This window comes from Triticum aestivum, chromosome 4B, assembly GCF_018294505.1.
Source record: "Triticum aestivum cultivar Chinese Spring chromosome 4B, IWGSC CS RefSeq v2.1, whole genome shotgun sequence".
Lineage (NCBI taxonomy): Eukaryota > Viridiplantae > Streptophyta > Magnoliopsida > Poales > Poaceae > Triticum > Triticum aestivum.
The window spans coordinates 645,915,464-645,933,449 of NC_057804.1; the positions used below are offsets into that span (position 1 = coordinate 645,915,464).

General features: G+C 45.7%; 1 protein-coding gene across 1 annotated transcript; it reads right to left on the reverse strand.

Moving 5' to 3' along the window:
- Positions 1 to 259: 259 nt before the first annotated feature.
- Positions 260 to 1,149, reverse strand: LOC123089580 (cysteine-rich repeat secretory protein 38). The gene has a single exon (XM_044511221.1). It carries the CDS (start codon positions 1,086 to 1,088, stop codon positions 375 to 377), a length of 714 nt encoding a protein of 237 aa, XP_044367156.1. The 5' UTR covers positions 1,089 to 1,149; the 3' UTR covers positions 260 to 374.
- Between the last annotated feature and the right edge of the window lie 16,837 nt (positions 1,150 to 17,986).

Genomic DNA, 17,986 nt, shown 5'->3' on the forward strand with positions numbered 1-17,986 from the left:
GTTCGAGGGTTTGCACAAGATGTACTCTACCTTACAACAAAATTTCAAATCGGATTTCAATCAACCGTTGAACAAAGGTTAGCTGTTTAATTCAATGGTAGTAAATACACCATAGAAATTGAAAAAAAAAGCAATGGTTTTATTCTCTGTATAATACTCTACTACTCCCTCCCGAGTACTATTAAAGTTGTATTAAAGCAGCGGCAATTTTAATGACCAATCACGTGAAAGCAAAGAATGTGAAAGGGATTTACAAACATAACTGAAGTTTCTTGTATCTGAATATATTCATGAGAATCTGTATGAACAATGCATGTGGGTATAAGAGTCTGACACCTTAATTACAACAACAAATTAGAGGTACCGCCACCAAGCTAGGAATCAAAAATGGGATACAGATCGTATCTCAAACTGCAGCTTCCGCCTAACACCATCCCTCCCTCCTTGGCGCACCCTCTGGCCAGCAGCTTACTAATGGCGGCCTCTAGACACAGCTTGCAGTCCCCACCGGACAGGTCCTTGGTGCACTGGGCGAGCCCGTGCAGTCTCCGCGTCCCGGCGACCGCCTCGGCCGCCCCGGCGGCGAACAGCAGCGGCGAGAGGTACGCCGTCCTCGTGAGCCTCTTCATCATGCCGGCGACCTCGTTGTCGAACTCGGCCGACCTCGCCGCGCCCAGGACGCCGCCCGGCACCACGGCGCTGTGGCCGGCGTCGACCTCGCCGAAGAAGTGCCCGTCGGAGTAGCGGAGCATGCAGGCGTCGAGCCAGACGACGGCGTCCTTCTTGGACGAGCAGAGGCGCCGGGCCTGGGCGCCCGCGGAGCGGATGCACTCGGCGCACGTCGCCCTGGCGACGTCCCCGCGGCAGAGCGCCAGGCCGTGCACGCCGCCGGAGCTGCCGATGTCGAACCCGATGGCCCGGGCCTTGGTCTCGAGGAGCGAGAACAGCTGGCGCAGGCTGCTGGCGAAGGGGCTGTCGGCGGCGAAGCTGCGCGCGCCGGAGCAGGACGCGGCGAGCGCGTCGTCGGAGCCGGCCGCCGGTGCTACAAGGAGGAGGAGGAGAACGAGCGTGGCTTCAAGAATCGCCATGGCCGGTGGGTGAGTGGAGCGAGTTGGTTGCACACTTGCACGGCGTCGATATATAAACTAGTGTGGCCGTGAGCGAAGGAAGGGAAGAAGCACCAAGGCGACCGGACCGGGGTGGTCTAAAACGTTGGACGCGTGGAGTAGTTGGGGCTGGAGCCGGGCCATGGTAGGTAGGTAGGCTGGGCGCTTCCTGGACGAGGTCGCATGCGCCGCCGCTACTCGATCCGCGGCCGGGACTGGGCAAGCCGCCAATCAAGAGAAGTCGTGCGAGAGCGACCCGCCAACGCTGACGCTGACCCGGCCGGACAGAGACTGGTGTATGTCTTTTTCTCGGGAGTCTAGACATTTTCTTTCTCTTCCAATTGAATGCTATCCTCAACCGTTCGTGGACGCGTTCGGCCGTTCGAACCGCCAAAGTGATCGCAAACTTGAAGGCTTTGCCGGAATGACATCCGGCTAGCCAACCAAAATCGACTATGTATCAGGAAAAAAAAAACACTGCCCTCACATGCACTACGGACAAATGCAGGTTAACATTGGAGGCTTCCTCCCCTATCTTGCGCGGAACATCCCGGACATGTCGACCAATATTTGCCTTGTCCGTTTTAAGGGCTTGTGTTGGAGATGCCTCAAGCCTCAAGCTAGATATATACATCCTCTTGCAAAAGTGAGTCACACATATCTGAGTTTTTTTGCAATACATATCTTAGTTTTCATGATTGACCCTGGAGAAAATAATTAATTTGTTATTAGCATATTTCCTTGTTCTTGATAAGTGTTTATTCTTCAAGGTATAATTGCATTAATAACAGACTCAAATACATGTGTGGATACATAAACAAACACAGTGTCCCTTGTGAGTCTTTACTAGACTAGCTCGTTTCTTAAATGCGGTTAAGGTTTCCTAACCAAAGACATGAGTTGTCATTTAATAAAGAGATCACATCATTAGAAGAGTGATATGATGGACATACCCAATCATAGGCTTAGCATCTGATCATGCCACTTAGTTTATTTGCTACAACTTTCTTAATGTCAAGTGTCTATTCCTTAGACCATGAGATCATGCCACTCCCTAATACCAGAAGAATGCTTTGTGGGTGTCAACCTTCACTTCGTAACGGGGTGATCATAGGTACTCTTTAGGTATCTCGGAAGGTACTAGTTGAGTTGCATGGATCAAGACTGATATTTGTCACTCCATATGACGGAGAGATATCTCTGGGTCCTCTCGGTAATACAGCATCCTGAGTAGCTTGCAAGCATGTGACTTAGTCACGGGAATATTGTATTTGTTGGGGAACATAGTAATTTCAAAAAATTTCCTACGCACACGCAAGATCATGGTGATGCATAGCAACGAGAGGGGAGAGTGTTGTCTACGTACCCTCATATACCGAAGCGGAAGCGTTGACGCAACATGGAGGAAGTAGTCGTACGTCTTCCCGGTCCTACCGATCCAAGCACTGTTACTCCGGCACCTCCGAGTTCTTGACACACGTACAGCTTGATGACGCACCCCGAGCTCCGATCCAGCAAAGCTTCGGGGAGGAGTTCCGTCAGCACGACGGCGTGGTGACGATCTTGATGTTCAACCGTCACAAGGCTTCGCCTAAGCACCGCTACAATATGACCGAGGTGTAATATCGTGGAGGGGGCACCGCACACGGCTAAGGAACAATCACGAAGATCAACTTGTGTGTCCATGGGGTGCCCCCTGCCCCCGTATATAAAGGAGTGGAGGAGGGGAGGGCCGGCCCTCTCTATGGCGCGCCCTAGGGAGTCCTACTCCCACCGGGAGTAGGATTCTCCTTTTCCTAGTCCAACTAGGAGTCCTTCCATGTAGTAGGAGTAGGAGACAAGGAAGGGGAAAAGAGAAGGGAAGGAAGGAGGGGGCGCAGCCCCTCCCCCTAGTCCAATTCGGACTAGGCCTTGGGGGGGCGCGCGGCCTGCCCTAGGCAGCCCCTCTCTCTTTCCCGTATGGCCCAATAAGGTCCAATACTTCTCCCCCGTATTCCTGTAACTCCCCGGTACTCCGAAAAATACCCAAACCACTCGGAACCTTTCCGATGTCCGAATATAGTCGTCCAATATATCGATCTTTACGTCTCGACCATTTCGAGACTCCTCGTCATGTCCCCGATCTCATCCGGGACTCCGAACTCCTTCGGTACATCAAAACTCATAAACTCATAATATAACTGTCATCGAAACCTTAAGCGTGCGGACCCTACGGTTCGAGAACAATGTAGACATGACCGAGACACGTCTCCGGTCAATAACCAATAGCGGAACCTGGATGCTCATATTGGTTCCTACATATTCTACGAAGATCTTTATCGGTCAGACCGCATAACAACATACGTTGTTCCCTTTGTCATCGGTATGTTACTTGCCCGAGATTCGATCGTCGGTATCCAATACCTAGTTCAATCTCGTTACCGGCAAGTCTCTTTACTCGTTCCGTAATACATCATCTCGCAACTAACTCATTAGTTGCATTGCTTGCAAGGCTTATGTGATGTGCATTACCGAGAGGGCCCAGAGATACCTCTCCGACATTCGGAGTGACAAATCCTAATCTCGAAATACGCCAACCCAACAAGTACCTTTGGAGACACCTGTAGAGCACCTTTATAATCACCCAGTTACGTTGTGACGTTTGGTAGCACACAAAGTGTTCCTCCGGTAAACGGGAGTTGCATAATCTCATAGTCATAGGAACATGTATAAGTCATGAAGAAAGCAATAGCAACATACTAAACGATCGGGTGCTAAGCTAACGGAATGGGTCATGTCAATCAGATCATTCAACTAATGATGTGATCCCGTTAATCAAATAACAACTCTTTTGTCTATGGTTAGGAAACATAACCATCTTTGATTAACAAGCTAGTCAAGTAGAGGCATACTAGTGACACTCTGTTTGTCTATATATTCACACATGTATTATGTTTCCGGTTAATACAATTCTAGCATGAATAATAAACATTTATCATGATATAAGGAAATAAATAATAACTTTATTATTGCCTCTAGGGCATATTTCCTTCAGTCTCCCACTTGCACTAGAGTCAATAATCTAGATCACATCACCATGTGATTAACATCGATAGTTCACATCATCATGTGATTAACACCCATAGTTCACATCGCCATGTGACCAACACCCAAAGGGTTTACTAGATTCAGTAATCTAGTTCACATCGCTATGTGATTAACACCCAAAGAGTACTAAGGTGTGATCATGTTTTGCTTGTGAGAGAATCTTAGTCAACGGGTCTTTCACATTCAGATCCGTTATGTATTTTGCAATTTTCTATGTCTACAATGCTCTGCACGGAGCTACTCTAGCTAATTGCTCCCACTTTCAATATGTATCTAGATCGAGACTTAGAGTCATCCAGATCGGTGTCAAAACTTGCATCGACGTAACCCTTTACGACGAACCTTTTGTCACTTCCATAATCGAGAAACATATCCTTATTCCACTAAGGATAATTTTGACCGCTGTCCAGTGATCTACTCCTAGATCACTATTGTACTCCCTTGCCAAACTCAGTGTAGGGTATACAATAGATCTGGTACACAGCATGGCATACTTTATAGAACCTATGGCCAAGGCATAGGGAATGACTTTCATTCTCTTTCTATCTTCTGCCGTGGTCGGGTTTTGAGTCTTACTCAATTTCACACCTTGTAACACAGGCAAGAACTCTTTCTTTGACTGTTCCATTTTGAACTACTTCAAAATCTTGTCAAGGTATGTACTCATTGAAAAAACTTATCAAGCGTCTTGATCTATCTCTATAGATCTTGATGCTCAATATGTAAGCAGCTTCACCGAGGTCTTTCTTTGAAAAACTCCTTTCAAACACTCCTTTATGCTTTGCAGAATAATTCTACATTATTTCCGATCTACAATATGTCATTCACATATACTTATCAGAAATGTTGTAGTGCTCCCACTCACTTTCTAGTAAATACAGGCTTCACCGCAAGTCTGTATAAAACTATATGCTTTGATCAACTTATCAAAGCGTATATTCCAACTCCGAGATGCTTGCACCAGTCCATAGATGGATCGCTGGAGCTTGCGTATTTTGTCAGCACCTTTAGGATTGACAAAACCTTCTGGTTGCATCATATACAACTCTTCTTTAAATCCATTAAGGAATGTAGTTTTGTTTATCCATTTGCCAGATTTCATAAAAATGCGGCAATTGCTAACATGATTTGGACAGACTTAAGCATCGCTACGAGTGAGAAAATTTCATCGTAGTCAACACCTTGAACTTTGTCAAGAACCTTTTTCGACAAGTCTAGCTTTGTAGATAGTAACACTACTATCAACGTCCGTCTTCCTCTTGAAGATCCATTTATTTTCTATGGTTTGCCGATCATCGGGCAAATCCATCAAAGTCCATACTTTGTTCTCATACATGGATCATATCTCAGATTTCATGGCCTCAAACCATTTTGCGGAATCTGGGCTCATCATCGCTTCCTCATAGTTCGTAGGTTCGTCATGGTCAAGTAACATGACCTCCAGAATGGGATTACCGTACCACTCTGGTGCGGATCTCACTCTGGTTGACCTACGAGGTTCGGTAGTAACTTGATCTGAAGTTACATGATCATCATCATTAGCTTCCTCACTAATTGGTGTAGTAGTCACAGGAACAGATTTCTGTGATGAACTACTTTCCAATAAGGGAGAAGGTACAATTACCTTATCAAGTTCTACTTTCCTCCCACTCACTTCTTTCGAGAGAAGCTCCTTCTCTGGAAAGGATCCATTCTCAGCAACGAATGTCTTGTCTTCGGATCTGTGATAGAAGGTGTACCCAACAGTCTCCTTTGGGTATCCTATGAGGACGCATTTCTTCGATTTGGGTTTGAGCTTATCTGGATGAAACTTTTTCACATAAGCATCACAACCCCAAACTTTAAGAAACGACAACTTTGGTTTCTTGCTAAACCACAGTTCATATAGTGTCGTCTCAACGGATTTAGATGGTGCCCTATTTAACGTGAATGCAGCTGTCTCTAATGCATGATCCCAAAACGATATTGGTAAATCGGTAAGAAACATCATAGATTGTACTATATCCAATAAAGTACGGTTATGACGTTCGGACACACCATTATGATGTGGTGTTCCAGGTGGCATGAATTTGTGAAACTATTCCACATTGTTTTAATTGAAGACCAAACTCGTAACTCAAATATTTGTCTCCGCGATCAGATCGTAGAAACCTTATTTTCTTGTCACGATGATTTTCCACTTCACTCTGAAATTCTTTGAACTTTTCAAATGTTTCAGACTTATGTTTCATCAAGTAGATATACCCATATCTGCTCAAATCATCTGTGAAGGTCAGAAAATAACGATACCCGCCGCGAGCCTTAACACTCATCGGATCGCATACATCAGTATGTATTATTTCCAATAAGTCAGTTGCTCGCTCCACTGTTCCGGAGAACGGAGTCTTAGTCATCTTGCCCATGAGGCATGGTTCGCAAGCATCAAGTGATTCATAATCAAGTGATTCCAAAATCCCATCAGCATGGAGTTTCTTCATGCGCTTTACACCAATATGACCTAAACGGCAGTGCCACAAATAAGTTGCACTATCATTATTAACTTTGCATCTTTTGGTTTCAATATTATGAATATGTGTATCACTACGATCGAGATCCAATGAACCATTTTCATTGGGTGTGTAACCATATAAGGTTTTATTCATGTAAACAGAACAACAGTTTATTCTCTTACTTAAATGAATAACCGTATTGCAATAAACACGATCAAATCATATTCATGCTCAACGCAAACACCAAATAACATTTATTTAGGTTCAACACTAATCCCGAAAGTATAGGGAGTGTGCGATGATGATCATATCAATCTTGAAACTACTTTCAACACACATCGTCACTTCACCCTTAACTAGTTTCTGTTTATTCTGCAACTCCCGTTTCGAGTTACTACTCTTAGCAACTGAACCAGTACCAAGTACCGAGGGGTTGCTATAAACACTAGTAAAGTACACATCAATAACATGTATATCAAATATACCTTTGTTCACTTTGCCATCCTTCTTATCCGCCAAATACTTGGGGTAGTTCTGCTTCCAGTGACCAGTCCCTTTGCAGTAGAAGCACTTAGTCTCAGGCTTAGGTCCAGACTTGGGCTTCTTCACTTGAGCAGCAACTTGCTTGCCGTTCTTCTTGAAGTTCCCTTCTATCCCTTTGCCCTTTTCTTGAAACTAGTGGTCTTGTTAACCATCAACACTTGATGTTCTTTCTTGATTTCTACCTTCATCGATTTCATCATCATGAAAAACTCGGGAATCATTTTCATCATCCCTTGCATACTATAGTTCATCACGAAGTTCTACTAACTTGGTGATGGTGACTAGAGAATTCTGTCAATCACTATCTTATCTGGAAGATTAACTCCCACTTGATTCAAGCGATTGTAGTACCCAGACAATCTGAGCACATGCTCACTAGTTGAGCGATTCTCCTCCATCTTTTAGCTATAGAACTTGTTGGAGACTTCATATCTCTCAACTCGGGTATTTGCTTGAAATATTAACTTCAACTCCTGGAACATCTCATATGGTCCATGACGTTCAAAACGTCTTTGAAGTCCCGATTCTAAGCCGTTAAGCATGGTGCACTAAACTATCAAGTAGTCATCATATTGAGCTAGCCAAACGTTCATAACGTCTGCATCTGCTCCTGCAATAGGTCTGTCACCTAGCGGTGCATCAAGGACATAATTCTTCTGTGCAGCAATGAGGATAAACCTCAGATCACGGATCCAATCCGCATCATTGCTACTAACATTTTTCAACACAATTTTCTCTAGGAACATATCAAAATAAACATATGAAAGCAACAACGCAAGCTATTGATCTACAACATAATTTGCAAAATACTACCAGGACCAAGTTCATGATAAATTTAAGTTCAATTAATCATATTACTTAAGAACTCCCACTTAGAAAGACATCCCTCTAATCCTCTAAGTGATCACGTGATCCAAATCAACTAAACCATAACCGATCATCACGTGAAATGGAGTAGCTTTCAATGGTGAACATCATTATGTTGATCATATCTACTATATGATTCACGCTCGACCTTTCGGTCTCCGTGTTCCGAGGCCATATCTGCATATGCTAGGCTCGTCAAGTTTAACCTGAGTATTCCGCGTGTGCAAAACTGGCTTGCACCCGTTGTAGATGGATGTAGAGCTTATCACACCCGATCATCACGTGGTGTCTGGGCACGACGAACTTTGGCAATTGTGCATACTCAGGGAGAACACTTCTTGATAATTAGTGAGAGATCATCTTAAAATGCTACCGTCAATCAAAGCAAGATAAGATGCATAAAAGATAAACATCACATGCAATCAAAATATGTGACATGATATGGCCATCATCATCTTGTGCCTTTGATCTCCATCTCCAAAGAATAGTCATGATTTCCATCGTCACCGGCATGACACCATGATCTCCATCATCTTGATCTATATCAATGTGTCGTCACATGGTCGTCTCGCCAACTATTGCTCTTGCAACTATTGCTATCGCATAGCGATAAAGTAAAGCAATTATTTGGCGCTTGCATCTTATGCAATAAAGAGACAACCATAAGGCTTCTGCCAGTTGCCGATAACTTCAACAAAACATGATCATCTCATACAACAACTTATATCTCATCACGTCTTGACCATATCACATCACAACATGCCCTGCAAAAACAAGTTAGACGTCCTCTACTTTGTTGTTGCAAGTTTTACGTGGCTGCTACGGGCTTAGCAAGAACCAATCTTACCTACACATCAAAACCACAACGATAGTTCGTCAAGTTAGTGCTGTTTTAACCTTCACAAGGACCGAGCGTAGCCACACTCGGTTCAACTAAAGTTGGAGAAACTGACACCCGCCAGCCACCTGTGTGCAAAGCACGTCGGTAGAACCAGTCTCGCGTAAGCGTACGCGTAATGTCGGTCCGGGCCGCTTCATCCAACAATACCGCCGAACCAAAGTATGACATGCTGGTAAGCAGTATGACTTGTATCGCCCACAACTCACTTGTGTTCTACTCGTGCATATAACATCAACGCATAAAACCTAGGCTCAGATGCCACTGTTGGGGAGCGTAGTAATTTCAAAAAATTTCCTACGCACACGCAAGATCATGGTGATGCATAGCAACGAGAGGGGAGAGTGTTGTCTATGTACCCTCGTAGACCGAAGCGGAAGCGTTGACGCAACGTGGGGGAAGTAGTCGTACGTCTTCCCGGTCCTACCGATCCAAGCACCGTTACTCCGGCACCTCCGAGTTCTTGACACACGTACAGCTCGATGACGCACCCCGAGCTCCGATCCAGCAAAGCTTCGGGGAGGAGTTCCGTCAGCATGACGGCGTGGTGACGATCTTGATGTTCAACCGTCGCAGGGCTTCGCCTAAGCACCGCTACAATATGACTGAGGTGAAATATCGTGGAGGAGGACACCACACACGGCTAAGAAACGATCACGAAGATCAACTTGTGTGTCCATGGGGTGTCCCCTGCCCCCGTATATAAAGGAGTGGAGGAGGGTAGGGCCGGCCCTGTCTATGGCACGCCCTAGGGAGTCCTACTCCCACCGGGAGTAGGATTCCCCTTTTCCTAGTCCAACTAGGAGTCCTTCCGTGTAGTAGGAGTAGGAGACAAGGAAGGGGAAAAGAGAAGGGAAGGAAGGAGGGGGCGCAGCCCCTCCCCCTAGTCCAATTCGGACTAGGCCTTGGGGGGGGGCGCGGCCTGCCCTAGGCAGCCCCTCTCTCTTTCCCATATGGCCCAATAAGGCCCAATACTTCTCCCCCGTATTCCCGTAACTCCCCGGTACTCCGAAAAATACCCGAACCACTTGGAACCTTTCCGATGTCCGAATATAGTCGTCCAATATATCGATCTTTACGTCTCGACCATTTCGAGACTCCTCGTCATGTCCCCGATCTCATCCGGGACTCCGAACTCCTTCGGTACATCAAAACTCATAAACTCATAATATAATTGTCATCGAAACCTTAAGCGTGCGGACCCTACAGTTCGAGAACAATGTAGACATGACCGAGACACGTCTCCGGTCAGTAACCAATAGCGGAACCTGGATGCTCATATTGGTTCCTACATATTCTACGAAGATCTTTATCGGTCAGACCGCATAACAACATACGTTGTTCCCTTTGTCATCGGTATGTTACTTGCCCGAGATTCGATCGTCGGTATCCAATACCTAGTTCAATCTCGTTACCGGCAAGTCTCTTTACTCGTTCCGTAATACATCATCTCGCAACTAACTCATTAGTTGCATTGCTTGCAAGGCTTATGTGATGTGCATTACCGAGAGTGCCCAGAGATACCTCTCCGACATTCGGAGTGACAAATCCTAATCTCGAAATACGCCAACCCAACAAGTACCTTTGGAGACACCTGTAGAGCACCTTTATAATCACCCAGTTACGTTGTGACGTTTGGTAGCACACAAAGTGTTCCTCCGGTAAACGGGAATTGCATAAACTCATAGTCATAGGAACATGTATAAGTCATGAAGAAAGCAATAGCAACATACTAAACCATCGGGTGCTAAGCTAACAGAATGGGTCATGTCAATCAGATCATTCAACTAATGATGTGATCCCGTTAATCAAATAACAACTCTTTTGTCTATGGTTAGGAAACATAACCATCTTTGATTAACAAGCTAGTCAAGTAGAGGCATACTAGTGACACTCTGTTTGTCCATATATTCACACATGTATTATGTTTCCAATTAATACAATTCTAGCATGAATAATAAACATTTATCATGATATAAGGAAATAAATAATAACTTTATTATTGCCTCTAGGGCATATTTACTTCAGTATTATGAAACGACTAAATAGAACTTCCCGGTACAAGATTGAACTAGGTATGGCGATACCGACGATCGAATGTCGGGCAAGTAAAATATCGCAAGACAAAGGGAATTGTATACAGGGTTATCTAAACCCTTGACATCGTGGTTTAAACCGATAAAGATCTTGTTGAATATGTTAGAGTCATTATGGGCATCCAGGTCCTGCTATTGATTATTGATCGGAGAGTTGTCTCAATCATGTCTACATGTTCTCAAACCCGTGGGGTCACACACTTAACATTCGGTAACGCTACGGTAGTAATTGGATATTCATAATGGTGAGGCCGAAGATTGTTTAGAGTTTCAGATGGGATCCGGGACATTAGGAGGAGCTTCAAAATAGTTCGGAGATAAAGTCTCATGTAAGGAAAGTGGTTTTCAGGGTTCCGAAAAAGTTTGGTTTTTTACTGGTATTTGTATCAGAGGATTCTAGAATTTTCCAATGGTCCCACAGTGGGGCCCACCTACCCCGGAGGGTCCACATGGACCCAAGGGCTAGTGCACTAGCCCTACATGGGCCAGGCGCATGGCCCCCCTTTGGCTCATGCGGCTAGGTGAAACCCTACCCCAAAGAAAGGAAGGGGGAGACTTGGGGGCCAAGTCCTCGCCTTGTTTGTCGGCCCTAGGCTGGGAGGGCAAGGCTCCCAACCACCCATGCCTATATAAAGGGGGAGGTGCAGGGGGCAGCAGCCATCCCAAACCCCTAGGCGCCTCCCCTGCTACTCCTCCCTCTCCTTCGCAGCTGCTTGCCGAAGCCCTCCAGGAGTTCCACCAAAACTCCACCACTATGCCGTTGTGCTATTGGCCTAGACCCCATCTACCTCTCCCTCTTGCTTGCTGGATCAAGAAGAAGGAGATGTACTGGGCCGTACATGTGCATATCTCGGAGGTGTCATTCGTGTGGTGCTTGACCGGGTTGGATCGCGAAGAAAGTAAGACTACACCAACCACGTTCGTTAGTCTGCTGTCATTCTGCAAGGGTATGTAGACTCTCTACCACTCGTTGTTAGCATCTAGTAGATTAAATCTTGGGTGAATTCATTAACCCGTAGGAATTATTTTTGTTTTCCATGCAACGATTCCCAACATATATAGTATACATCAACTGTGCACTTCAGAACTTGCCTAATTAACACTTATGATCAGTATTAATATATATTATAACATGGCATGCTTGTCCTGTACCAGTTGAATAGTAGAATGAGCCAAATGTGCCTCAAACATGGAAGCACCATATAGGTGAAGGTGGAGGGGCAACACCAAAATTAAATTAAATAAAATGAATAAAGTACTCAGCGCATCGAAAATAATAATATGGTTTTACTTGTTCTCGAACTCCTCAAGTTGCACATAACAGATCTTGGTGTGCAAATTTAGCCATACAAGCTTACTCTAATAGCATCTCTAACATCAAACCTATAATGGGGCAGCTGCCCAAAAACTGTTTTCTTGGGCACAAAGCAACAAAAAAGGTCTCCAACAGTAGCCCTATTTGCATAATTATGTGCTCCCATTTTGTGCCAGCCCAAAGAAACACCCCTAGTGCAGCAAATTTGTAGCATGCCGCTGTTGTGGCAAATCCCAAATCGCTGCGCGCGACTGCCCAACCGCCAAGATGAAGCTTCACACGAGCGACTGGCGCCCCACCTTCCTCCCGTTGGTGATTTCCATCACCATGGATGGTTCTTCTGATGGGATGACCAACCCCAATGTCCTCGCTGCCGCACCCACCGCACTTGCAACACCTCTGCAATTGGTTCTCACCGCCATTGTCACCTTGAAGTTGAAGGCCGCCCTTGTTCGCCGCGCCGTTTTTGTGGGCCGGCGAGCCACCACCATAGGTCGAGGTGCCGCGCTTTGAACTGTCTGTATCTTGATTTGGCAACATAAACTAGAATGTTATAGACCATACAGTGACCATACCACATAGATATATGTTTGTTTCATGTTGTTATCCTGTCCACCTTACTACTGAACTGGTTTATCAAAATGAGTTTCATATACAACATGGTAAACCTGTGATGTGTCTATTTGTTTCTCTTTTAGAATGCAGATAAGATATTGGAGAAGAGTACCCCGTTATGCAATGGTAAAGGAAGTAATGCAGATAAGGTTCAAGATAGTGAGACATCCCTGTTGGTCTCCAAGAAAGCTGATAAAAACTATACTGAAGACACCGAGACAACCCCAAAGTCCTGTCTTGATGTAGTGTTCGAGTTACTGGCCACTACTACTGGCACCGGCTCTTCGAACTCGCTGTCTGAATCAGTTTGGCTTCTTGAGTCTCAACTTCAAGTTGAAAAACATCGACCAGATGTTCTGCGACAGGAAGTCGAAGGACTGAGGAAGTCCCTGCAAAATTCAGATGCATACTTTCTGGTGCAACAGCAAGCGCTGGAGGATTTAAGCGCCAAACAAGACAAAGTTAATAAGCCTGCTAAGCGTCTTGCCAGCATTATGGGTACCCAGGATATTGTTTCTTAAGATCTTCTGAAGTGGTTTCAGTTCTGGACTTGTTTTGCTGCGACGTTTATTTGCACTGGTCGCTAACTTTGACAACCAGTGTATGTGATATGCTGCTTTGTTCCCTATATTTGTACTGGTGGCGAACTTTGATACCCAGTGGATGTAATATGTGTAATATCCTATTGTAAGTTGCTTGCTTATGTATTTCCTTATCGTCTTGTTTATTTGTTTGCTTGTAGTCAGTGCAGTTTTTTTCCGCGGTTTGCTAGTGGCCGCAATAACTTATTTTTTAAAACTAGGCCACAATAACCCTGGGCTACATATTTACTGTAGTGACCATGAGCCTCCTACGGGCCGTAGAAACAAGGGGCTTTCTACGGGCCATAGAAACAACGGGCTTTCTACGAGGCGTAGCATCAATGGGCCTTCTACGAGCCATATGATCGATTGGCCAAACAAGAGCCAACAACGGACCGCATTATGGGCTCTAAACGGGCTAGAGTTGGAATCGTTCATTCATGGGCTGACCATAACGGGCCATTGTTAATCGGCCGTATTTGATGACGCTATAAAAACGGCCCAACGGATTAATGGGCCACAAACGGGCCGACTGTAACCACGGGCTGAATTGGGCCCACAAGCAGAAAAGGCCAGTAACGGTCCGTAAGTAACCGGATGCTGGAAATGAGCCTAAGAATAAATGGGCCCTATGAAGGCCGAAAGATAACACGGGCTGGAAACAGTCAATGGAGTAATGGGCTGTTAATGGCTATAAAGCGATACATTGTTCATTACGGGCCAGTTTGACCACGAGTCGTTAATGGGCCAAGAGTTAGAAAGGACCTCATATGGGCCAAAATATGTCATGGGCCATACATGGGCCGGAAGTTACAATGGGTTGGAATCATATTGGACGGACCAGATGACGCTGTTGGGCCTAATTCGGAGAGGCTGTAACTGTTGGGGAACGTTGCAGAAAATAAAAAATTTCCTATGGTTTCACCAAGATCCATCTATGAGTTCATCTAAGCAACGAGTGATAGGATTGCATCTACATACCTTTGTAGATCGCGAGCGGAAGCGTTCAAGAGAACGAGGATGATGGAGTCGTACTCGCCATGATCCAAATCACCGATGACCAAGTGCCGAACGGACAGCACCTCCGCGTTCAACACACGTACGGAGCAGATGACGTCTCCTCTTTCTTGATCCAGCAAGGGGGAAGGAGACGTTGATGAAGATTCAGTAGCACGACGGCGTGATGGTGGATGCAGCAGGACTCCGGCAGGGCTTCGCCAAGCAACTGCGGGAGGAGGAAGAGGTGTAGCAGGGGGAAGGAGGCGCCAAGACTCAGGGTGTGGCTGCCCTCCCTCCCCCCTCCTTTATATAGGCCTCCAGGGGGGGCGCCGTCCCTAGAGATGGGAATCTCCCAAGGGGGCGACGACTAGGGGGGTGGAGTGCCCCCCAAGGCAAGTGGTGCGCCCCCCCACCCTAGGGTTTCCAACCCTAGGCGCAAGGGGGGCCAAGGGGGGCGCACCAGCCCACTAGGGGCTGGTTCCCCTCCCACTTCAGCCCACGGGGCCCTCCAGGATAGGTGGCCCCACCCGGTGGACCCCGAGACCCTTCCGGTGGTCCCGGTACAATACCGGGTGACACCGAAACTTTCCCGATGGCCGAAACAGCACTTCCTATATATAATTCTTTACCTCCGGACCATTCCATAACTCCTCGTGACGTCCGGGATCTCATCCGGGACTCCGAACAACTTTCGGTTTGCTGCATACTTATATTCATACAACCCTAGCGTCACCGAACCTTAAGTGTGTAGACCCTACGGGTTCGGGAGACACGCAGACATGACCGAGATGGCTCTTCGGTCAATAACCAACAGCGGGATCTGGATACCCATGTTGGCTACCACATGCTCCTCGATGATCTCATCGGATGAACCATGATGTCGATGATTCAATCAACCCCGTATACAATTCCCTTTGTCAAACGGTACGTTACTTGCCCGAGACTCGATCGTCGGTATCCCAATACCTCGTTCAGTCTCGTTACCGGCAAGTCACTTTACTCGTACCGTAATGCATGATCCCGTGAACAAACACTTGGTCACTTTGAGCTCATTATGATGATGCATTACCGAGTGGGTCCAGAGATACCTCTCCGTCATATGGAGTGACAAATCCCAGTCTCGATCCGTGTCAACCCAACAGACACTTTCAGAGATACCTGTAGTGTACCTTTATAGTCACCCAGTTACGTTGCGATGTTTGATACACCCAAAGCACTCCTACGGTATCCGGGAGTTACACGATCTCATGGTCTAAGGAAAAGATACTTGACATTGGAAAAGCTCTAGCAAAACGAACTACACGATCTTGTGCTATGCTTAGGATTTGGTCTTGTCCATCACATCATTCTCCTAATGATGTGATCCCGTTATCAACGACATCTAATGTCCATAGTCAGGAAACCATGACTATCTGTTGATCAACGAGCTAGTCAACTAGAGGCTTACTAGGGACGTATTATGGTCTATGTATTCACACGGGTATTACGATTTCCGGATAATACAATTATAGCATGAATAAAGACAATTATCATGAACAAGGAAATATAATAATAATCCTTTTATTATTGCCTCTAGGGCATATTTCCAACAGTCTCCCACTTGCACTAGAGTCAATAATCTAGTTACATTGTGATGAATCGAACACCCATAGAGTTCTGGTGTTGATCATGTTTTGCTCGCGAAAGAGGTTTAGTCAACGGATCTGCGACATTCAGATCCGTATGTACTTTGCAAATATTTATGTCTCCATCTTGAACATTTTCACGGATGGAGTTGAAACGACACTTGATGTGCCTGGTCTTCTTGTGAAACCTGGGCTCCTTGGCATGGGCAATAGCTCCAGTGTTGTCACAGAAGAGTTTGATCGGCCCCGACGCATTGGGTATGACTCCTAGGTCGGTGATGAACTCCTTCACCCAAATTGCTTCATGCGCTGCCTCCGAGGCTGCCATGTACTCCGCTTCACATGTAGATCCCGCCACGACGCTCTGCTTGCAGCGGCACCAGCTTACTGCTCCACCATTCAACATATACACGTATCTGGTTTGTGACTTAGATTCATCCAGATCTGTGTCGAAGCTGGCGTTGACGTAACCTTTTACGACAAGCTCTTCGTCACCTCCATAAACGAGAAACATGTCCTTTGTCCTTTTCAGGTACTTCAGGATATTCTTGACCGCTGTCCAGTGTTCCTTGCCGGGATTACTTTGGTACCTTCCTACCAAACTTACGGCAAGGTTTACATCAGGTCTGGTACACAGCATGGCATACATAATAGATCCTATGGCTGAAGCATAGGGGATGACACTCATCTCTTCTTTATCTTTTGCCGTGGTCGGGCATTGAGCCGAGCTCAATCTCACACCTTGCAATACAGGCAAGAACCCTTTCTTGGACTGATCCATTTTGAACTTCTTCAAAATCTTATCAAGGTATGTGCTTTGTGAAAGACCTATGAGGCGTCTCGATCTATCCCTATAGATCTTGATGCCTAATATGTAAGCAGCTTCTCCAAGGTCCTTCATTGAAAAACACTTGTTCAAGTAGGCCTTAATGTTGTCCAAAAGTTCTATATCATTTCCCATCAAAAGTATGTCATCTACATATAATATGAGAAATGCTACAGAGCTCCCACTCACTTTCTTGTAAACGCATGCTTCTCCATAAGTCTGCATAAACCCAAACGCTTTGATCATCTCATCAAAGCGAATGTTCCAACTCCGAGATGCTTGCACCAGCCCATAAATGGATCGCTGGAGCTTGCATACTTTGTTAGCATTCTTAGGATCGACAAAACCCTCCGGCTGCATCATATACAGTTCTTCCTTAAGATGCTCGTTAAGGAATGCCGTTTTGACGTCCATCTGCCATATCTCATAATCATAGTATGCGACAATTGCTAACATGATTCGGACGGACTTCAGCTTTGCTACGGGAGAGAAAGTCTCATCGTAGTCAACCCCTTGAACTTGCCGATAACCCTTAGCGACAAGTCGAGCTTTATAGATGGTAATATTACCATCCGCGTCCGTCTTCTTCTTAAAGATCCATTTGTTTTCTATCGCTCGCCGATCATCGGGCAAGTCTGTCAAAGTCCATACTTTGTTTTCATACATGGATTCTATCTCGGATTGCATGGCTTCAAGCCATTTGTTGGAATCTGGGCCCGCCATCGCTTCTTCATAGTTCGAAGGTTCACCGTTGTCTAACAACATGATTTCCAGGACAGGGTTGCCATACCACTCTGGTGTGGAACGTGTCCTTGTGGACCTACGAAGTTCAGTAGCAACTTGATCCGAAGTACCTTGATCATCATCATTAATTTCCTCTCCAGTTGGTGTAGGCACCACAGGAACATTTTCCTGAGCTGCACTACTTTCCGGTTCAAG